Here is a 23,821-nt window from a genome sequence, read left to right as displayed (position 1 = left end):
TATTTACTATTTCCATGATTATTACAAAAATACTGCAGCGAACAAATTCTTGTGCATATCTATGATTCTGTTAATAAATGCATAAAGATGGAATAGCTGGCTTGCTGTATATCAACAAATTGCTACCCAGAAAGACTGCCACACTTCACATTCCATCGCTTTCCATGTGAGAGTCCATTTCACCCCCATCCTCAATGGGTAACATCATTCTTTTAGTGTTTTGTCAAACTGAGACAAAAATTCCACTATTTGAATTAAATTATTAACTATTTGTATTCCTCTTTTCTGAAGCTGTTTGTGTCCTTTGCCCTGCTTTTTCTCAGGGTCTTCATTTTTTTTTTTTTTTTTTTTTTTTTTTTTTGAGACAGAGTCTAGCTCTGTCGCCCAGGCTGGAGTGCAGTGGTGTGATCTAGGCTCACTGCAAGCTCCGCCTCCCGGGTTCACGCCATTCTTCTGCCTCAGCCTCCTGAGTAGTTGGGACTATAGGCACCGGCCACCACGCCCGGCTAATTTTTTGTATTTTTAGTAGAGACAGGGTTTAACTGTGTTAGCCAGGATGGTCTCGATCTCCTGACCTTGTGATCCACCCGCCTCGGCCTCCCAACGTGCTGGGATTACAGGCGTGAGCACCTGTAATCCCAGGGTGGGAACACCCGCGCCCGGCCAGGGTGTTCATCTTTTATTTCCTTATGAATTTCTAAACACTGCTTATATATCGGTGATAGTAACTCTGTTATATATTTTTGATCAAGCCTAGTAATGGTTTACTTTATGCTTTCTGCTTTTGCTGTCATGCTTACAAAAACCATCCCTACTATTTTAGTCTGACTTTGGTGGTTACAAAAACAGGCTCATTCTGAACCTCCAGAGAAAGAAGGGGAGGAGGCAGTGGGTATTGTAAAACTCATGTTCATTTTAAAGGAGGACACAGACTAAGAACCTAACTTGTTTCATTTCATTAATCACTGTTCCAATATTTTTAATAATCTTGATCAGTATACTATCTTTGTTACATAGTAACGTTTTACATAATATGGATCTATTCCATACTTTTATTTCCAACTGGATCTTTCTGTTAAATGCTACCTAAGTACTACACTTTAAAAAAAGTATTATGGCTCAGCAATATAGATTACTATTGATAAGGCAGGTCTTTCCTCCTTGGTCTTATTTTTCACATTTATTTTTCCAAATTTCAGAATCTTTCCGTTGAGCTACAAAAAAAAAAAAGACACTGTAATTTTTAAGTAAGGTTTACTGAGGTATATATATTACAATTCACCCTTTTAAAGTGCGCAGTTCAGTGAGTTTTCACAAATGTATGCAGTTGTGCAGCGACCACTACCAAGACACAGATCATTTTCACCACTTCCCCAAATCCCCTCCTGCCCCTGGCAATCATTTGCCACTGCAATATTAGGCCTGTGTTGAAGACTTAAGTCAGGAGAAAACTGACATATTTACATTGAGTCTTCTCACCAAGGAACAAACTATTTTCTTAATTAATAGCTCATCATTTTTTCCAAAATTTTATAATTTTCTTCCCCTGGATGAGTCATTATTACATTGATTCTATTTATTATAGATTCTGTGTGGTTATTGTGAATTTAGTAATTTTTAAATACAGTAGGCATTGATTTTTGCATATTTACAACTGGATGCTGAGTAGATACATAAAACACTCAAAAGAGAGTTGAAGTTTAGGTGCACTAGTTGGCACTTTGGGGCCTCATGTCTAAAAGCTGCCCTAATTTTTCTTTTCTTTTTTTTTTTTTTTTTTGAGACGGAGTCTTGCTCTGTTGCCAGGCTGGAGTGCAGTGGCACGACCTCAGCTCAGTGCAATCTCCGCCTCCCGGGTTCAAGCGATTCTCCTGCCTCAGCCTCCTGAGTAGCTGGGACTACAGGCGCGTGCCACCACACCTAGCTGATTTTTGTAATTTTAGGAGAGATGGGGTTTCACCATGTTGGCCAGGATGATCTCGATCTCTTGATCTCGTGATCTGCCTTTTATCTTGTCTGGTTATGTGCATCCCAGAGGCACTCTCCAGGGCCTACTTTTTATATCCCTCGTACTCAGCTTAACATAGGTATTCCACAATGTTGACGTCGTCAATCAATCAGTGAATGACTGTCTTGTGCTGTGATCCCGCACGTTCCTGACAGGGCTTTCTGAATGTACGGGGCTGAGGCTGGTAGAGGGAAAAGTGAGCCATACAAAGGCCTGCCCTGCTTCGGGCACTGAACGCTTGCCTGTCTCCATTAGGAATGGAATTTAATCCTTGCAGGGCTCTCTGCCCCACTTTCTTCTGTAACTAAGAGGGCCTTAGCAGAGCCTGGGCTGACAGGGAAGCAGGCAGTTAGTCTCTCTCAGTCTATTGCATCAGCGGTTCTCAGCAGCCTACTGCACTAGGGCCGACAGAGATCAAATGATCCTCAATCAGGTTTCAATTGAATATTTGAGAATGCCTACATGGAAAGACTGCACTGAGCCCCGATAAGGCCCCACAGGGTAACCAAGCAGCATCTCTCCCTGCTTTTTGATCATATTACATCGACTCGATGGAGAAACGCTTGGTATACTGTGCTGAATAGAAGTTCTGACAGGGAGTGACAGTCGTCTTTGACAAAAATTTCAAAAGTGGGGCAATTAAATAATTATCAGAAAATGGAATTTGTTTACTTGAGAGACTCTTCAAATTGTGTTTCATGGGAGCGAAATTAAATAAAGAGCTTCCTGGAGGGGGAAAGATTACTTAATTCATTATTCTTTCTTGACTTTTTCCCCTTCCCTATTGGGTAAAAATTAATAGACTCTGTGGTATTGGGGGTTGAGGAGAATCCATGTGCCTAAGACTGAGGTGGGGATCTTGTTAAAATACAGACTGTGGGCCAGGCGTGGTGGCTCACACCTGTAATCCCCAGTACTTTGGGAGGCCAAGGCGGGTGGATCACCTGAGGTCAGGAGTTCAAGACCAGCCTGGCCAACATGGCGAGATCCTGTCTCTACTAAAAATACAAAAATTACCACGCACGCCACTGGGCATGGTGGCGGGCGCCTGTAATCCCAGCTACTTGGGAGGCTGAGGCAGGAGAATCACTTGAACCAGGGAGGTGGAGGTTGCAGTGAGCCAAGATCGCACCACTGCTCTCCAGCCTAGGCAACAAGAGCGAAACTCCATCTCAAAACAAACAAACAAAAAAACAGACTGTGATTGAGGAGAGCTGGAGTGGAGCCTGAGAAGCTGCATTTCTGCTAAGTTCCCCAGTGGTGTGACACTGCCGGACCACAGACTACACTGAGTAGCAAGGCTGTAGAGGGAGTCTGAGTATTAGCTTTGCTACAAACTTGTAGATAATTCACCACTTGGGCCCTTCTTCCTCTATACAGTGAGGACATACCAGATGGTGTGTGACACGTCTGACACTGTGATGGCGAAACAACCTCAAGGTCCTCACGAAACCTTGGTGGCCAAGGCCCTTGGTATGACCTCTTGAGACCAGGAGGCTCTCGCAGGCATCTACAGAGCTCAGCCTTGGCCCCTTACCTTTGCATCATCCTTGAATGGAAAAAGGATCATGGGCTGCCAACTGCAGACCCACCCAGGAATACTTCAGATGGCTCAAACACAGTGGTAATGTCCCTGGCTTACTCCATCAAAATGCAGTGAGCATCATCGGAGCGGTCCGGAGCTTGACTGACAACGACCAGCTGCTGCTCACCACAGCAGCCAACAAGGAATGTGCCCACTCTCTCCTTCAGTTTGCTCCTCCTCAGTGTCAGGGTCCCAGGGCCCTAGAAGTCTGTAAAAGCCACTGAGCAAACTTCTTTGCCTCTCAAAGCTGTGGCAACTTTAGGTCCCGTCCTCCAGCTTGGGGGTGACTAGAGCAATTGATTTCCTGCCCCTTCAACTAAGGGTGAGAAGACACTGTCTCTGGGGCCTAAGTGTGGCTACCCTGCTCCGCCACACCACACCCAAGGCCCACTCTCCTACCATCTGCCTCCTGCTTTTGCTGAAGCTTGCTGACACTTTCTCCATGCTGTCTTCTTTCAGGCCTTCTCTCGCCTGGGCAACCTGATGCTGGCATTAGCTTTTATCTCTCTGCCCAAGCTACAGCAAATTGCTGAGAGCTGTCCAATGCATTCTCCACATCACAGACTTGCTTTCTTTCAAGACTGCCTTTTGCAGGGACTCTTTTTCCCCTCCACTTTTCTTTTGGCGTTATAGGGTGCAAACAGTAAAAGGCATAAATCTTAAGTTCAAAGTTTAATATGTTTTTATGTATGTAAATCATCACCCAGATCAAGCTACTGAACATTTCAATGGCTCTGGAAGCTCTCCTGGCACCCCCTTCTGAATTACTAACCATCTCAACTCCTGCCAGAGTTAAGCACTATTCTGACTTCTATCACGATGGGTTAGTTTTCCCTGTTCTCGTAGCATCATACTTCATCCTAACACAATTATTCCTGTTTTACAAATTTAAAGAAAAAAAACACCCAACAACGAGGACAAGTGCGTTAGTCTTTTTAATCTGGTCCAACCTGAATAACGCCACCCTATGTTTAAGAATGGGAAGAGAGGCTTGGCGGGGAGGGTTGTCTTTCCCTAGGGTTGTGTCTTCCTTGAACTGGGTGCAAACATGGACAAAGTCACATGTATGACATGGAGACAACACATCCCCACAACAAACTGCATCGTAGCTCCTTGAAATCAAAGGACCAAATTATAAACGAGTTTACACTGACTGGATATTTGATATTAAGCAAAAACCAAACGACAAAATCCAAGAGCAAAAACAAAAACCTTTTTGCTGTGCTGATGAAACTGTGGTTGTTTTTTCCTTTCTTTCCTTTTTGTTTTTTGAGACAGCTCTTGTTGCCCAGGCTGGAGTGCAGTGGCGTGATCTCGGCTCACTGCAACCTCCACCTCCCGGATTCACGCGATTCTCCTGCCTCAGCCTCCCGAGTAGCTGGGATTACAGGCACCCGCCACCACGCCCGGCTAACTTTTGTATTTTTAGTAGAGACGGGTTTCTCCATGTTGGTCAGGCTGGTCTCGAACTCTCAACCTCAGGTGATCTGCCCGCCTTTGCCTCCCAAAGTACTGGGATTACAGGCATGAGCCACCGTGCCCAGCCAACTGTGGTTGTTTTTAAAGGACAAAGTTGGTCTCTTTCAGAGGCACATGCTGGGAATGGGCTGGGGTGGCATTGGGTTGGGGGGGGGGGTGCAGACAAAATTAAATGGTGGTAATTACTGAAGCTTGCTGATGGGTACATCAATTAGTTAACTATTCTACTTTTTGAATAAGTTTCAAAATTTCCACAATAAAAAGGAAAAAAGAAAACTCAAGTTTTCTTTCGGTTAAATACCCACATCAATGTTCTCATGAAATAGTGCACAGAGTCAGTGACTTTAAGGCCCCTTATGAGGGGGACATTAGCATCCTCATGTTGAAGATTGAAAGGAAATACCTCCAAGTATTATTTCTTGGTAGTGGAACAACAGTGATTGAAAATTTTCTTCCTTCAACTTTTCTGTATGCCAAAATTTCTTTACTGAGGATATAGTATAATTACGGAAGAAGAGCGAACAAACTTTCAAATACATTGGAAAAGTATATAGAAAATAATTACCCCCATAAGGTCTAAAGGTGTTATTAACGAATATGTGGCTAAAGAGGCTATTACTTGCATCTTGTTAATGAATAGAAATAACCGTCCATTTTGTTACACAGTAATATAACCCCTAACTGGTAAGTAAAAAGCACAAACTAGGCTGGGCGCAGTGGCTCACGCCTGTAATCCCAGCACTTTGGGAGGCCAAGGCGGGCGGATCACTTGAGGTTGAGAGTTCAAGACCAGCCTGACCAACATGGAGAAACCCGTCTCTACTAAAAATACAAAAATTTAGCTGGGTGTGGTGGTGGGCGCCTGTAATCCCAGCTACTTGGGAGACTCAGGCTGGAGAATCGCTTGAACCTGGGAGGCGGAGGTTGCAGTGAGCCGAGATTATGCCATTATTGCATTCCAGCCTGGGTAAGAAGAGCGAGACTCCATCTCAAAAAGAAACAAACAACAACAACAAAATAAAAACCAAAAAAAAGTACAAACTAATTGGGTAACAAATGCTCGCATGGGTGGACTGCTCTTTTAAAGGTAGCTCATATACACATACACAAAGATTTAAATGGTACTAAACAGAAAACCAAAAAAGGTTTGGGAGATTATGGATGATTTGAAAATATTAATGTTAATTTCTTTTAAACATAAATTTAAGAACAATAAAAGCTATTTTAAAGGATCTTATGCAGATGCATTTACAATTTAAAATCATTAGCCTCCCAACTCGCATATTTCACTGGTAGTCAGTAAATCTCACCTCTTACACTTAAGATATCAGCTGCTTCATGAACAGCCAGACACATGAAGTACATTCATGCCTACTGCATTGATAGGATTCTTGTACTTTTCAAATAAACAAGTGGCATTTCTTAAAATATTAATTCTATTGAAGAGTCTAGTGAAAACACTGTAACCCACCCAGGTAAAGATTTGCAAGGGATATTTCACTGAAACACAGCCTTGAGGCCGGGCGTGGTGGCTCACACCTGTAATCCCAGCACTTTGGGAGGCCGAGGCGGCGGATCACCTGAGGTCGGGAGTTTGAGACCAGTCTACCAACATAGAGAAACCCAGTCTCTACTAAAAATACAAAATTAGCCGGGCGTGGTGGCACATGCCTGTAATCCCAGCTACTTGGGAGGCTGAGGCAGGAGAATTGCTTGAACCTGGGAGGTGGAGGTTGCAGTGAGCTGAGATTGTGCCATTGCACTCCAGCCTGGGCAACAAGAGTGAAACTCTGTCTCAAAAAAGAAAAGAAAAAAAAAAAACAGCCTTGCTTTTGATTTCCCAAGATTTGCAGCTGAAAAAGGTTGCCCCACTGGCATACGGAACCTCCGTTTTGGTTGGATTCACACAGTCACCATAAGCGCACGATAGCAGCAGAACAAACAGGAACCTACCTAGAAATTGGGACCCGAGTTTTGCGCCTTAATTCTCCGAGATTTTCCCCTTGTGCATAAACAGGAACATCTGGAAGACGTCACCTCTAAGGTCCCCTTCCCCACTTCTAACATTCTGACTTCAAGCCTTTAAACTTGACACTAGAATGAAGAACAAATAAAAGTTTTCTCCAAAAGCTGCTGTTCCCTTTTTGGATCATTTCACAAGCCTTAACCTGCAACAGCTGAGAACGAAGACTGAATTTTATCTAAGAGCAAACTTGCTGCAAAGGGATCCACACAAATGTTTTGTGGCTTAAAACAGATAATCTTTTTAAAGATTTGGCCTTTGAGATACTTAATATCTCTCTTGTTAAATGAGAATAGTCTTTTAGTAAGTTCCTTTCTTGACCAGATTCCTAGGAAAGTCATTCCAAACCAACTGCTTCCGAGCTGGTTTCTATAAACTAAATCTTGCAGTTGTTTATTAAGGAACAGGCTATTGTATTAGCTTGCTAGGACTGCTTTACCAGGTTTGGTGGCTAAAACAACAGACATTTATTTCCTCACAGTTCTGGAGCTTGGAAGGCAAAAATCAAGGAGTCAGCAGGGTTTTTGTTTTTTTTTTTCTCACAACTTCTCTCTTGGCTTGTAAGATGGCTGTTTTCTCTCTGGCTTCTCGTGGTCGTCTCACTGTGTCTCCTATTCTTTTTGAGACGGAGTCTTGCTCTGTCGCCCAGGCTGGAGTACGATGGCGCAATCTTGCCTCACTGCCACCTCTGCCTCCTGGGTTCAAGCGATTCTCCTGCCTCAGCCTCCGGAGTAACTGAGATTACAGGCACCCGCTACCATGCCCGGCTAATTTTTGTATTTTTAGGAGAGAGACGACGTTTCACCATGTTGGCCAGGCTGGTCTCAAACTCCTGACCTTAGGTGATCTGCACGCCTCGGCCTCCCAAAGTGCTGGGATTACAGGCATAAGCCACTGTACCCAGCTAATCTATTATTTTAAGAACACCAGTCATATAGAATTAGGGCCAACCTAAGCAGCCTCATTTTAATTTAACTATCTCTCTAAAGACCCTATCTCCAATTACAGTCACATTCTGAAGTACTGAGATTAGGGCTTCAATGTATAAATTTTGGGGGACATTATTCAACCTATAACTAGCATAGTTTTTTTTCACATACTTTTACTTTGATATATTTAGGTTTAAGTATTGAGAATTTAAAAACCAAAAGACCTCTAGCATGTGCGTGTAGAAACATATCATGTAAAAAGAATCTGTTGCCTATCTAGGCATTATATTTGTTGCATCTTAGGATTTACTGAAAAACTTTTGGAGAACTTTGCCCCTAGGGCAGCAGCTTCTGGCAGAAAAAGGCCAAACCCAGGATTCTAGGGCAGTTAAATTTAGAAACAAAAGCCAAGATTCATTCTATCACTCAATAATCATTTTCTTCAATGGCTGACACACCAAAAGAAGGGTCAAATTTATTTATTTTTAAATTCATTTTAATTTCTGTATCTCTACATAGATATATCTAGAGGGTCTCACTCTGTTGCCCAGGCTGGAATGCAGTGGTGTGATTATAGCTCACTGAAGCCTTGAATTCCTGGGCTCAAGTGATCCTCCATTTCAGTCTCCTGAGTAGCCGGGACTATAGGCATGTGCCACCATGCCAAAAAAATCTTTTGTAGAGATGGGGGCGGGGGGGGGGGGGTCTCACTATGTTGCCCAGGCTTGTCTTGAACACCTAACCTCTAGCAATCCTCAGGCCCTGGCCTCCCAAAGTGTTGGAATTATAGGCATTAGCCATTGTGCCAGGCAAGTTATTTCCCCAAAAAACACTTTCTTAAGGGATGGTCCCAGTCCGCCAGCATCTGAGTCACCTGGGGTATCTGTCATGGAAGCAGGTCTCTGCATCATACTGCAGATTCAGTGAATTCAGCTCTGGGTCTGGGAACCTGCACTTCAGCAAGCGTCCCACCCACCTGCCCGCTGGAGCCCGTGGGTCTCTTCCCTGAGAACTGTGTGCAGCCATCTATGCACCCACTCATCACCCATGAAAAAGATCACGCTTGTCTGAACAGCAAAACTGAGTATGTTTACTTTACACAAAGTACAATCCAGTATATGCAGAAAGGTACTCAGCATCACACTCGTGATCAATATCCTCTTATTTCCATTTGGTATGTCACTGAAAACCTGGCACACCACTTAGCTAAAAATCACATAAAAGAACCCCTAGAGAAATCAAACTGATGTTTTTTTTCCCCCAAACAATAGATTTCCTCTTCATTAGTCAAATCTGATAGTGATATTCATTAATAAGGAAAACTAAAGTTTTCAAGCATCAACTCTGAATGGCAGAGACCCTAATCTGACTGTTATTAGCCACCAAGAACTCAGAAGAGCAAAGAACTCAAGAAGAGGCAAGCAAGAGCACTATGGAAATTATATTCTTTTCTGTGAAATTCAGTCCCACAGCTATTTGAGCAAGGGTCCAAGACGATGGAGAGGCGGCAAAGCTGCCGGGAGGGCCTGTTCGCAGGCAGAAATGCACTGGCTGTGCCTCGCCCCGCCATGTCCTTCCGCAGGTGGGCTCTTCACTGGCTTCACTTCAGCTTGCTCCTCTGGTCTCCCCACAGCTTCCTGGGAGACTTTGGGTTGTAATCTTTACAGTTCCAAGAATCAATTTTGGTTGAACACAAGGGTAACATCCCCATCCAAAACAGAAATGTTCTCATGGTATGAAGGCCATTCTGTAGAGTGCACGTATATATGTTTATATTTATATAGGCTCCTATGCGAGACAGTTTCCTTCCTCTTAGCAACAGAATACTGCATCCAGCAACACTGCTTTGGCTAGCTCTTTTTCCTGTATGGCCTCATGTGTGCGGCAATTGAAGCAGCTATTTCTCCCTTCCTCTTGTTCTGGCCAAAATAATCTAGAAACTCACCATCTGGTCCAATCAAGTACATTATTATTGTGTGATCCACCTGCAGAGAAAAGGGGGGAGAGTGTGACAAAGATTACCAAAATAAGCTGCTTATTTTACTGAATGTATGCTGCAAGATAAGAGAACTTTACATTAATGCTTAAATAACCTTTACAGTATCTATTATTTATGGAATAGGCTTAAGTCTATTATAGCAAATTCCTAACAAAAATTGTCTAAAATCTTTTGTGTCCTAAACATCTGCACTGGTTATTGCTTGTCACATCAGCTAGAACCTGAAATTCTTTTGGTTTAATCCTTAACATATTTACCCACACACTCTGAGAAAAGAATTCACCTTCTAAGAAATAGCTGCTGCAGGCTTTCATAAAGCAGTCAATGTTTGTGGAATAGCAATGCTTGTTGAAAAATACCTTCATTTTTGAGTAAGATATCTCCTCAGACCCTAAACATGTTACAAAGAGACATCACATGGAATTAAGTGTTGGTGAAAAACTGCTTTCTTTAGTAAGTTCTTGGGTTTATTCATGTCTTAGAAAGAACTGGTTGTCATTCATTACTGCCAAAATTCTGCTTACCATGCTTTATGAGAAGAAATCAGAAAACTAATCATTAGTTTAAATAATCTATAAATTTGAACAATATTTAGTTTTAATATTAGTAATTCAAACAGAAACAGGAAAAGAAACATTTTTCTCCCCAAGGAAATTTTTGTCTCCTCCACTGAATAATCCTATCTGAAATCAATCCATCACCTGGAAAGCAAATCCTCGGGAGCATAAATGCTGCCCTCCTAACCACAGAGTCATAGTAAACTCAGCATCCATTTTCCCAGCAAAGTCCTAAAATGGTCCCAGCTCTAACTTTAACTTAGATTAGTCATCAGATTTTTTAGTTAGACACTTCCATAAAATCCAATTTTAAGTGAGATTTGGCACTTAGAGTCCTTGGAATTTATTGCAGGCTTGACTGCTATTTGGCAAGACAAAGAAAGACAGGAATGTGACTACAAATACCAAACTGGAGACACCTCCCAAACATACCCCGGAACGCATTATATGTCTGTGAGGGTATTATTTTTTATACACACATTCTTAAGATAGCAAATGGAAAGAGCACTTGCCTACCCACATAAGGAAAGAATGTACACCAAAAGAGCGCCAACAACTGGATTCCAAGTGCTGTGGGATAGTTCACTGCAGGAGCAAGATGGGGGGCTATGTTTCTCCACATATTTGATACAGAAGTCAGAATTAAGTCTCCAGTTCTCTCTTCAAGCCTTACTCTGTAGCTTACATCACTCTTTCTCCCTATTTCTTCCTTTTCTCTATTCTCTGTTAAAAAAAACAAATTACAGTATGTGGGACTTATTTTCTGAGTGTTCTTAATATAAATTACCTTGTAGTACACAACAAAAATATTGTTTTATCTGTATCTGTCGAACTTGTCAGAGGTCACTCCTCAATATTCCTTTGGGTTGTGACAGAGCACATTGACATTTATTCTAATACAGAGGTCTTCCAAGTTCTAGTACTTCCTTGTATAGAAAAAGGACACTAGCATTAACTGACAAATTCTTTCACATGTCATCTTAAGCCGTGAAACAGGTATTCTCCTCCTCTTCAAATGATATCACAGGTTGGAGAGAGTAAATTATATAATTGGTAAGTGCCAGGCCTAACTTTAAAACCTAGAATCTGTCCAGTTTCAAAGTCCACAAACTTTTATCACCACGTTGCCTCTAGCTCCAATTCTAATGGAGAGCAGCAACTCAGTTTTTCTAGTGTGCAAGTTACGTTTTAGTGTGAATTATTTTTTGAAAAGGTAATATATGCACATAGAAAACGAATATCCAGTTAATGCATACAATGAAAATGTCTCTCCCCCTCTTCACACCCAGAGTGCCTCAGTTCCCCTTAGAGTGAACCAATGCCATCAGTTCCTTCTGTATCCTTCCAAAGAAATTCTCTGCATCTACTATGTGTATATATCCACTACCACTTATTTTTTTATACACAAGTAACAATATATTCTACAGTACTTGCTTTCTCATTTAACAATATATTGGACATTGTTCTACATTAGATTATACACAGTAGTTAAAAAATGGTTACTGGATTTTCAGTTTTTTCTCTTTAAAAACAATGCCATAAGGTATATTTATAGGATAAAGTCCAAAAAGTAGAATCTCTTGCATAAAAAGTATATCACTTTAAATGTGAGAAATACTGTTAAACTGCCCTCTGAAGAGGGTGTATGAGTTTAATTCCTATCAACAATGCATGAGTGTGCCTGCTGTTCCAAATTCACTCCTGCAGTTTATTTCCTGCTTTTCCAAGTTCGACAATATATTTTCAGATTTTCTGACCACTGCTGAGCCAAGAGAAAAATGTTACCTCATTATACAATTCACATTTCTTTTATTATGAAACTGAACATTTAGGTTTGAAAGCTATTTGTATTCTTTTTTCAAAAGTATTTTCTAACTAATATCTATATAATAATATAGTATTATATATATAAAATACAATAATGTGCAGATCCAGCTTTCTATGGAATCCCAAATATTTGGTATACCCAGTTCGATCACTCTGAAGAGTCCACTCAAAAGCCAGAAGCTTGCCTGTTGTTGCTGTTGTTTGGGATTAAGAAAACTTCATTCCATTACATCTCAACGTTAACCTTAAAGGTACCCCCTTACTTCCTGCAGGTCCTTAAATGTTAACAGAAGTTTCCCAAACCATCCCATGGATGAAAATCTGTGACCTCAAGGGACTGAAGTCATACTAATGAAAAACCTAAGAAGCTGAAGAGTGTCTCCCCCTATTGGATGATTTAGCAAATGTACGGCATGAATTCCTCATCGAATCTCATCAAAAGTCAAATTCTTATGGCAGTAGGCCAGTATTTCTCAAAATGGGGCCAAAGATACATTCTACAAGGTCCAAGAAGTTTCCATAAGACTTACATATTTTCGTTTTCATTTGTAATTAAAAACATTAATATCCATATTCTGGATTATCTGTGTTGTGAGTATAAATTTCAGTGCCCAGGCTTGTGTTTGCTCCATGATCTCACTGGCACCTAGCTGCCCACTGCTGTTACAGGCAGACATGAATATGATACATTCTTGCCAAATCAACACTAACCAGGCAAGGCAGGCTACACGATTAAAGGTTTCAAAGTATTTTAAATAGAAAATGCAGAAGGGCAGTTGAGTAGAGTTGGGTATGTGACAGCAGTCTGACCAAAACCCCCTCCCTTCTTGCCCTGAGCAGCACTTTGGTTTCAGCAAAATCTCTTGTCAATGTAACTGAATGTTTTCAATTTAAGTTTTGCAGGCTGTTTGGGTTTATTTGTACAACTGCTTTCTGATTTGACTTTCTGACTCTGAGTTATGAGTTCTAAGCATCAGACTATGGAGTGTTCCCTAGTTTAGGACTGTATACATTTAAACAATTTAATATAACTCATTTAATGCTGGAAATCAGACTGATGAGCTCATCTATTCCTGCTATCATCATCGGATAAACTCAAAACCAGTTAATACAACTCTCTATAAAGACAGAAGTCCGGAAAGTCCTTTTCCTATGGTTTCCTCTTTTGGCCACTGTGGCTCTCTGCTCTTCTCTCATTCTGCTAGAGCAGCAGCAAGAGGAAAACAGAGGAGGGTCCCTCTACTTTCCTTACAATTAAGGCTTAAAGAAAAGTGCTCATTTTTCTCATCTTTTACTCCAAGGAATCCAAGTTTCCCTAATTCTACGAGGCACCACATCTGGAAGACAGGATTACCGTGTAGGCTTAATTAAGGCAAACGGGCCAGAAGCTTGCTTTTAATTTAGGCTGTAGGCTCCAGGGGCACACACGTTCCAGGTTCAAAGGGACAAAGAAACCATAGTTGGCTGTTGAGACAAAGCACTGCAGTGAGACATCCCATCCCCTCTGCATCTCAACTCTTGGGATGGGCCATGGGGAGCTGCTCGATCAGTGACTCAGGGTCTTGGCCATCTTTCTTTCTACAAAGACAGCTTCACAGCTAGAAAGGCTCTTATGATTACTCTGCCCAAACAATATTATAGAAAAAACAGAGTATGATAACTAAGAAAAATACTGAAATAATGCTAAAATACAATGCTGACTCTTCATATGATAGGAGAAAAATGTCCAAATTGAGAAGAAAATTGCTAGATAGTGGTGGTGCTAATGCCTTTTGGTGCTTCACTGTGAAACCACTGACAAGAAAAGAAACACAGTAACTTGGGCATGACCTTAAGGCTTCTGGGGCAGTGCTGATGAATATGAAGATAGTTAATTTAAGAGCTACACAAGTACAACAGAATTTCTGTTCCTTATCATTAAAAAGCACATATTTAACGCCTAACTGTCCAAGGCATATAGTCAATGGGCAAATAAACCTTTTATCTTTTGCTTTTCAGAATTCTCATTCAACCTAAAAATGCAGTTCTCCATGGCCTAAAACTGGTTCTCCAGAAGAGCAATTTCTGATACCTCTACTGGGGACACAGTGAGAACCAACACAATCTCTTTAAAATAAGTGTTGTTCCAAATGATGGCTTCTCTTTACTTCCAACATGGCACCCAAGTATCTGGTTTTAAATTGCCCTAAAATCCTATATGCCACTATAAGAGAAAAACAGGCAATTGAATTATGAGAACAGTGAATATAAATCAAACAATCATCTTTTAAAAAACTGCTTCTGGCTGGGCGCAGTGGCTCAGGCCTGTAATCCCAGTACTTTGGGAGGCTGAGGTGGGCAGGGCAGACCACCTGAGGTCAGGAATTCGAGACCCCCTGGCCTCGCCTGGCCAACATGGCAAAACTCCTTCTCTACTAAAAATACAAAAATTAGCCAGGCGTGGGAGCACATGCCTGTAATCCCAGCTACGCGAGAGGCTGAGGGAGGAGAATTGCTTGAATCTGGGAGGCGGAGGTTGAAGTGAGCTGAGATCGCACCACTGCACTCCAGCCTGGCTGATGGAGTGAGACTCCGTCTCGAAAATAAATAAAATGTAAAAAACATGCTTCTATTATCCTTTAAAATATTCAAAATTCCTAAGGAGGCTGGGTGCGGTGGCTCACGCCTGTAATCCCAGTACTTTGGGAGGCTGAGGCAGGTAAGGTCAGGAGTTCGAGACCAGCCTGGCCAACGTGGTGAAACCCCGTCTCTACCAAAAAATATAAAAAGTAGCCAGGTGTGGTGGCGCGCATCTGTAATCCCAGCTACTCGGGAGGCTGACATAGGAGAACTGCTTGAATCTGGGAGGCGGAGGTTGCAGTGAGCCAAGATTGTGCCACTGCACTCCAGCCTGGATGACAGAATGAGACTCCATCTCAAAAAAAAAAAAAAAAAAAAAAAAAAATTTCCTAAGGACTTTGCAATAATCTTAGGTATTCTCTCTTCTCAGAAGCTAGTCAGTCATTGAAACCCTTATGACTATTTGGGATCTGGGAGCTGGTCCATGGGTTAAAACTGGAACATTTACTCACTATGTAGTCTTCATCTTCGTCCTTGGGGCCGGGGCTGTAATACACTCTGTATGCTCTGGCCACTTGATCGACCTCTTCTCTCGTGCCAGTCAAGCCAACCAGTTTGGGAGAAAATTCTAAATAAAAAATGAGAGAGACAGCGAAAAATGAGAAGCCAGTAAAACAACCATCTCTACTTCAAAAAATGTATCAGTTGTAAAGCAGCTCTACTGCCACTTTCTTCCTGTGAGTCTCCAAACATTTCTTCATGATTCAAAGGAAAAGGAGAAGAAATTCACAAAGAACAAATGAAAATTCTCCTTTGTAATATATAAGTCAAATCTTTTTATAACTATCTAGTAAAGACCTGGAGGGAATATTTTCTAATCACTTGTATCACATTTTAAATTGATTTTTAAGAAGTAGTCACATGTAGTTCTGAGATATACTAAAGCTTAAAAATATTATCATAAATTAAATACTATAACTTTTCATGGCATCATATGGGGAAAAAATTTGCTTCATAACTAAGTTCATATCAGGTCAAAATACCTGTGTCTTATTTTCCTGCAAATAATTTCAACACTGGTATCAAGTTCTACTCTTTACTTCTGATTTTAAAAAACTGGTTAATTAATTAATACTAGTCATCCCCAAAACGCAATCTTAACAAAGTTCTGAAATAAGGGCAAATCATTCACAGCGTGTATCTGCTATTCAGTTTTTGGAATTCATGTAAGTGAACCGGTAGAGGTCACTTAAAACAACTGGATTCATCAAACTACTGAAATGACAGCCCAACATTTAACAGCAGTTCCTTTTTCTAAAGGTACAGAAGCCAATTTTTGTTCCTTGGATGAACTCATCATTCTAAATGAGACATTGTTCAGTTTCTGAAAAGACAGGCTTTCTTTTTCCACTCTGGGTAAATAAAGAGAAAGGTGAATGAAGCCTGAGTTAGCTGCACATTCAAACTTTTTTTAAAACTAAATTGCTGAAACTGCATTTTTTTCTAAATACCAAGTTAAAGTTTTAAAAATCTCCCCAAAATGCAACTAGTAATGACTACATCATCAATCGCTATGTTCTGTTGAAAATTACCATAAAGTCTGGTGTTTTGGTTAGGTACAGCAACTCGAATGTCTACTCATTTGGGGATATTATGGTTTGGTTAGTAATATGTGATTTTTGCCGATATAACACATGTTTAAATTGAAGACTGTGCATAACTCAATGAGTTCATAAATATCTGTTTTTCATTGCTTCATGAAATGACTATACTATTGCCCAAATTTCTGACAAACCTATAAACTGTAGATATAAATTATGCTTAAGTATACGTAGTAAAAACTCTAAACTTCAAGAAGAAAACATAAACCTTTGTAACCTTAGGTTAGGCAAAGATTTCTTATATACCAAACCAAAAGCACTATATTAAAAGGACAAACTGATAAATTTGGACTTCATTAAAACTGAAAACTGCTGTTTGAAAGGCACTGTTAAGAGACTGAAATGACGAGCCACAGACTGGCAGAAAATATTTGCAAATCACATACCTAACTTGTATCCAGAATATAAATAATACATATACACATAATGTGAAAACAAAGAACTCCATAAAAAGCGGTCACAAGATATGAACAGACACTTCACTAAAGGTAATACAGATGGCAAATAAGAGCATAAAAAGAAGCTTAACATTAACAGTCATTAAGAAAATGTATGCCAAAACCACAATGAGATATCACTAAGCATCTACTAGAGTGGCTAAAATTAAAAAGACTGGCCACACCAAGAGTGGTGATGCTGTGGAGGAGCTGGGACTCTCATATACTGCTGGCAGGAATGCAGAAATACACCATTTTGGAAAACAGGTTCTCAGTGTCTTGGAAAGTTAAAATACACCTACTATATGATCTAACCATTCCTATCCTATTTACTCAAAAGAAATGAAAGCATGTGTCCACACAAAAACATGTACATAAATGTTCTTAGCAGCTTTATCTGTAACAGCCAATAAATGCAAAAAACTCAAATGTCTATCGGTGAACTATTAGTCAGCAACAAAAAGGAATGAACTATGATACACAGAAAGTGCAGACTAATCTTTATCAATAGAAAGCAGTTCTGCAGACGGGAGATTGGGGAGGGAAAAAGGGAGGGATTAACAAAGGCAAAGGAAAACTTCTGAGGGTAACAGGTATGTTCATTTTCTTGACTGTGGGATGGTTTCAGTTACAAAAGGCAAGAAATTATATACTTCAAATATCTATACTTTATTGCATGTCAATTATATCTTAATAAATGTGTTAAAAGTAATTACACATATAGCAGATCCTTCATAAAACATATTTTTAAATAACCTCAAAGTTTAGAAGATATGTATTTGAATGTGTCATATAATAAATATGAATATAAAACTATTCTTTAGTGCTTTTAACCAGTTATTAAATCAATGTTAACATAATTAAAATTCAGACTCCTGATTTTTAAGCACATATGCTGAAGAAACTTGAGTCTAGAGAAATTAAACTTGCCCATTCTCACAGATGAATTAGAACCTAAGCATCCACTCTCAATTCTACTATAATCTGTAGTCTTTAAAAGTGCCTAACAGCTTTTAACTAGCATACAGAGGTGTTTGAAATTCCTCCATTGAAAGTAATACCTTCCTTAGAAGCAGAAAAAACAATCCTAAAATTCCTGTGAAACCACAACAGACCCCTAATAGCCAAGGCAATCTTAAGCCAAAAGAACAAAGCTGGTAGGATCACACTACCTGACTTCAAAACATAGTACAAAGCCATAGTAACCACAACAGCATGGTACTGGCATAAAAACAGACACACAGACCAATGGAACAGAATAGAGGACCGAGAAATTAAGCCAACTGATTTCTGACAAACACACCAAAAACATACGCTGGGGAAAGGACAGTCTCCTCAAGAAACGGCACTAGGAAAACGGGATATCCCTACATAGTAGAATGAAACTAGATCCCTATTTTTATCATATACAAAAATCAAATATAAATGTAGGAAAGACAAATGGAAGATCTGCAACTATAAAATTAGTAGAAGAAAACATAGGGGAAACACTTCAGGACATTAGTCTGGGAAAAAATTTGATAGATAAGGCCTCAAGAGCACAGGCAACAAAAGCAAAAATAGGCAAATGGGGTTATATCAAAATAAAAAGCTTCTGCACAGCACAGGAAACAATAAACAGAATGAAGAGAAAACCTGGAGAATGGGAGAAAATATGTGCAAACTATTCATCAGACTAGGGAGTAATATCCAGAATGTACTCAATCATCTCAACACCAAAAAGACAAATAACATTTTTAAAAAGGGCAAATGATCTAAATAGACATTTCTCAATAGAAGGCATACAGATGGCCAACAAGTATATGAAAAAATGCTCAACATCACCAATCACAAGGGAAATGCAAATCAAAACCACAATTAGGTATCTCATCCCAATTTGAATGACTATCACCAAAAATACAAAAAAATAACAAATGCTGACAATGATTCAGAACAAAGATACCTCACACACACCATCGATGGAAATGTAAATTAGTATAACCATTGTGGATAGCAGTATGGAGGTTCCTCAGAAAACTAAAAACAGAACTGCAATACAATCCAGGAATCTCACTACTGGGTATATATCCAAAGGAGATGAAAACAGTATATTGAAGAGGCGTCTGCATTCCTATGTTTACCACAGCACTAATCACAATAGCCAAGATATGAAATCCAACAGTACTCATCAACAGGTGAATGGATAAAGAAAATGCAGTATACATACGTCATGGAATACTACCCAGCCATATTAAAGAATGAAATCCTGTCATTTGTGGCAATGGAGATGAGCCTGGAGGATACTATTAATATGTTAAATGAAAAAAGTCAGGCACAGAAAGATAAATACTGCATATTCATACGTGGAAACTAAAAAAGTTGATCTCACAGAAGTAGAGAGAAGAACTGTGGATACTAGAGGCTGGAAAGGGTTGGGGAGGATAGGGACTCTGTACCCCATAAATATGTAAAACTGTTATGTGTCAATTAAACAACAGTTATTTTGTCATAGTAAATGTTTTATTTATTTTTAAGACAGAGTCTAGCTCTGTTGCCCAGGCTGAAGATCAGTGGTGTGATGTCAGCTCACTGCTACCTCCGCCTGCCAGGTTCACGTGAATTCTCCAGCCTCAGCCTCCCGAATATCTGGGATTACAGGTGTGCACCACCGTGCCTGGCTAATTTTTGTATTTTTAGTAGAGACGGGGCTTCACCATGTTGGCCAGGCTGGTCTCAAACTCCTGACCTCAGGTGATCCACCCACTTTGGTCTCCCAAAGTGCTGGGATTACAGGCCCACCATGCCCAGCCTGTTACAGTAAATGTTTTAAATTTATAAAACATGCGCTGAGTTCAAAATATGTTTATATTTAATTATTCATCTTTAATCTACCAATGAACATACTTCCAGAATATATGTTTGTTCTGACTTTACAATGCAGAGAATGAGTTACAGCGCTGGAATTAGAAGCAATGTGTCCTTACTCTCAATTCAAGGCTCAATTAACTTAGTTGATACATGAAGGCCAAGTTCAAATCCTTTCTCTGTGACAAAATATAAAGAGCACTGCATCAGGAATTGAGAAACCCATTTCTTACTTATGCACTAACTATCCATAATAACAATTCCTAGCTTCACCTTTTTATTCACCCATAAAACTGGTGATAACACCATTTGTCCTATTTCACAAGACACTGTAAGGTTCAAATGAACTGATATTCCAAAAACTTTAAGGCCAAATAAATGTAAAGTATTATTAAAAAAAATACCTTTCACATAATTTGCGATGGCTTCTTTTGTGTCCCTCTCTGGGTCAATGCTGATGAAAAGTGGAGTTAGATCTGGCAGAGTTGTAATGCTATCTGAAAGAGAGTTCCAATTAGTCCGTATTCACACCCTAAGGGAAAAGACAAAGAAAACCAGCAATAACAGAAGAGTATAGGACGTGCTGGACAGCTAGGTGTTTTGGAAACAGATGGACATCTTAACATTCAGGTGAAGAGGAAGAGGACGGGGAAGGGGATGGAGAAGGGATGGCCTTTAGGAGGAGGAGACCCATATACGTAGTATTATCTGTGGTGGATAATACAAGGTTACATATCCTATCAAATGCCTGCACCAGCACATAAATGTTCTTCCCCTGGATAATGTCATGTGGCTATCTTATCTCTGAATCCACTCCAGTATCTGTAGTTTTTTTCACTCCCACCATATCTCAAGGGCAAGAAGGTAAATTGTTAATAAGAGCTGAATATCCTGAAATAATTCACTGTATGGAGGAGGCACCCTTCCTTCTTACTAGTACTAGTAAAATGCCACAGACTGCAGACCATTGCAAAGATTTCATAATTTAATTGTCACAATCAGTGGGGAAGAGGCAATGGCGGCATCAGTGATGCAAAGGAAGGGACACAAAAGTAGAGTTAAGGGAGACCACACTGACATTTTTAAGTGATCTAACATTTAACATCAAAACAAGCTTCTTTCAGTGGAGAATAAGGTCACAAGATTCAAAGCAACAAACAAGCCAAATGCTGAGATTTTATGTTCTTACAAATCACATAATTGCAAAACCCCACCTAACAATAATACAAGGGTGTGAAAAACCTGGTAACATTAAGTAAACATATACTTTGTTTAGTTAGTGATGGCTTTCTTACCTATTTCATCCACGACTTGAATCATCTTTTCTAGTTCTTCTGGACAGACATCAGGGCAATGAGTGAAGCCAAAATAAATCAATAACCACTGACCCAAGTAGTCCTTGTCAGTTTTACGCTCCCCAGTATGAGTTGTGAGGGAAAACGGTCCCCCAAGTAAAGGCTTGCCGATGTGTCGCTGCCGTTCCTTCTCTAACTCTTAAGGAGACAAAAACATAGACACCAAAAAAAAAGTCAATTTAACCAGAGGTACTCAAATACCTGACATATGGCCAGTACTATGCTACTCATGGTGGGGGCACAAAATGTGGAAAAAACAGTTTCAGTTTTCAAGAAGCTAAAAAAATCTTTTCAGAAAAATAAGCACAAAACATTAAAACAAAATCAAATGAAATGCTATGGTATGTTGTAAAAAAGGAAAAAATATTTCTTCTTTTTCAGGAACAATTCAGTCCTAAGCCATTAGCTGTGTCCATGCTGGGGGCAGGGAGGGGCCGCAGTGGCCTAGAGCTGAATGTCTAAACAAGTGGGGTGCGGTGGGTGGCCTGGCATAGGGAGTCTGATCCTGAGGGTGCTAAGGAGGGCAGCTGGGTGGGGAGGTGATAGTGGTGACGGGACCTTAGTTACACACAGGAAACTGATGAAATAAATGAGTATATTAAAGAGAAGAGAGTTACAATAGGAAACAAGAGTCAACTATGGAGAGAAAGAGAGCTAGGCTGAACCCTGCAGTACTGGAAATACACTGCAGGTACTAGTGTGAACTTCTATCTATATAGATATAAATAAATATAGATGTACATAAATATATCTATTTTCTCACCATGTCCACTGAGAGGACCAGGGAGCAGACACACTCCAAGAACCATGAGCCCAGAACCTGACTTCTAAATATCATTCTTCACTAAAAGGAAACAGCTTTTTGGAGAAATGGCTGATACCAGGGTTGCGGCAAAGAAAGTGTAAAATGAGGCTGGAACCTCTTGTTGTGGCAGAAGGAAAGCAGAATTTAGAGAATATTGGAGACGTGTCAAAGACACAGAAGCCTGCTCCAAGGGGGCTCCCGCTGATCAATCTGGGACAACTTGGGCATCAAAATAAAGAGAATATGGATTTAAACTGAATGAATATATAGGAAACAAGTCCACAGATATAAATAAATGAATACATTGATAGTGGGATGGGGAACAGAATATGTAAGTATACGTATGTCAATACAAATCATGAAAGACCATTAATCACATGAGTAACTTTTCAGTAGAAAACCTGTTAGACACACATTAATCAAGTGATCAAACTGGACATTATCAGTAATGGGACAACTGGTACTATGTGGTATCTGACCAGATGCAAGGAGAATACAGCACCACTTTTGTGATATTCCTGCCAAAGGTACACAACCCGAATGACCTGAATGAGGAAACATCAGACAAATCCAAGCTAAGGGGCATTCTACAAAATAACTCTCCTGTAACTGTCAAAGCTGTCAAGGTCGTGGGAGTCAGTTAAAGCCTGGGAAACTGTTACAGATGAAGGCGGCTAAGGTGAACAACTAGATACAAGGTGGTATGGTTCTGAAACAGATCCTTTTGCTCTGAAAGACATCAAGTGGCAAAACTTGGAAGACTGAACTGTAATCCAGCCTGGGCAACAGGAGTGAAATTCTGTCTCAAAAAACAAACAAACAAACAATACCCTGAAGATTATCTGAAGACTGAACAGCAGCAAAATTATCAGCGTCAATTTTCTAATTTTGATGGTTGTATTGTGGTTATGCTAGAAAAGGTCCTTGTTTGTAGGAAATACACCAAAAAGTGTTTGGAGCTAATGACGCAACATGTCAGCAAATAAATACTCTCAAATTATTTAGGAAGACTTTTCAGATTATTTAATAATACATTTTTTAAATAAAACAAATGTTAGAATTGCACTTGAAATTCCAAACAAAAGTCAAAAAAAGCTTCCATATTCTAGAATTTTCCCGCCACAACTTTCCTAGCTTGTGTTTCTTTGTGAAACTAAAGAAACTTACTGCTTATTAGACTATGAAAATCTTACCAATACTACTTATTATGCCAAAGAGTCTCATATATATGTATGTCAGTACCAAACTTAACACTGCTAAGTTCCTAAAGCCTATGAATTCCCAGATTTAATCATTAACCTTTGTATATAATGCTATCAAAAGAGACTCCAAAGAATGGAAAGATTTAAGCAATACTTTAAAGATTTACCTAAAACCTCTAAACCAAATCTTAAAAGTCCTAGGATATTCACTAAAATGCAAAGTTCTTATAAATAATTTCTAAATATTTCAAGATGCTAATCCAGAGCAGTTCCTGGCATTTCCTGACCAGGCTCTTTTCACCTCCCCCTCATCCACAGAGGGCATGCAATATCTACTCGCACTATGCTCCTTGCCTGATCTCTAGGAAGCCTTCTCAAATCTCAAGGCTGGGACTTGCTTTTGCTCTCACAACATGGTAAGCTTCCTTCTGGCCTGGCAGAATCACCTCTAGTAAAATCCTTTACTTCTGTGTCTGTTTCCCTGCCATGTGCACCTCAAAGGCTGGACTGCATCTTAGTCATCTTCGTACCCTCCAGATTTCATCTTGCCC

At 40.0% G+C, this 23,821-nt stretch overlaps 2 protein-coding genes across 7 annotated transcripts in view; both read right to left on the bottom strand.

Annotated features, from left to right (window-relative positions):
- Positions 1-7,165, bottom strand: part of MYH3 (myosin heavy chain 3) — a 49,744-nt gene extending 42,579 nt beyond the window's left edge. The window contains exon 1 of one of the 3 annotated variants that reach the window (XM_063799738.1): positions 7,026-7,165. The gene's annotated coding sequence lies outside the window, so the exon portion shown is untranslated. The remainder of the gene's footprint in view (positions 1-7,025) is intronic. The other 2 variants (XM_016932376.4, XM_054671041.2) reach the window with 2 other exon arrangements.
- The window catches only part of SCO1 (synthesis of cytochrome C oxidase 1), a 26,866-nt gene continuing 8,779 nt past the window's right edge, over positions 5,735-23,821 (bottom strand). For 2 of the 4 annotated variants that reach the window (XM_063799739.1, XM_063799740.1), the window contains exons 5-8: positions 21,204-21,401; positions 20,313-20,405; positions 15,479-15,594; positions 9,093-10,009 (exon numbers count right to left, since the gene is read on the bottom strand). In XM_063799739.1, coding sequence (XP_063655809.1) covers positions 9,875-10,009; positions 15,479-15,594; positions 20,313-20,405; positions 21,204-21,401 — 542 coding nt within the window. In that variant the 3' untranslated portion in view covers positions 9,093-9,874. Of the gene's footprint in view, positions 7,167-9,092; positions 10,010-11,096; positions 11,304-15,478; positions 15,595-20,312; positions 20,406-21,203; positions 21,402-23,821 lie in introns of those variants that run through there. The other 2 variants (XM_063799741.1, XR_675355.4) reach the window with 2 other exon arrangements.

Source organism: Pan troglodytes, chromosome 19 (genome assembly GCF_028858775.2).
Source record: "Pan troglodytes isolate AG18354 chromosome 19, NHGRI_mPanTro3-v2.0_pri, whole genome shotgun sequence".
NCBI classification, from domain to species: domain Eukaryota; kingdom Metazoa; phylum Chordata; class Mammalia; order Primates; family Hominidae; genus Pan; species Pan troglodytes.
This window is presented reverse-complemented; position numbering and strand designations above follow the sequence as displayed.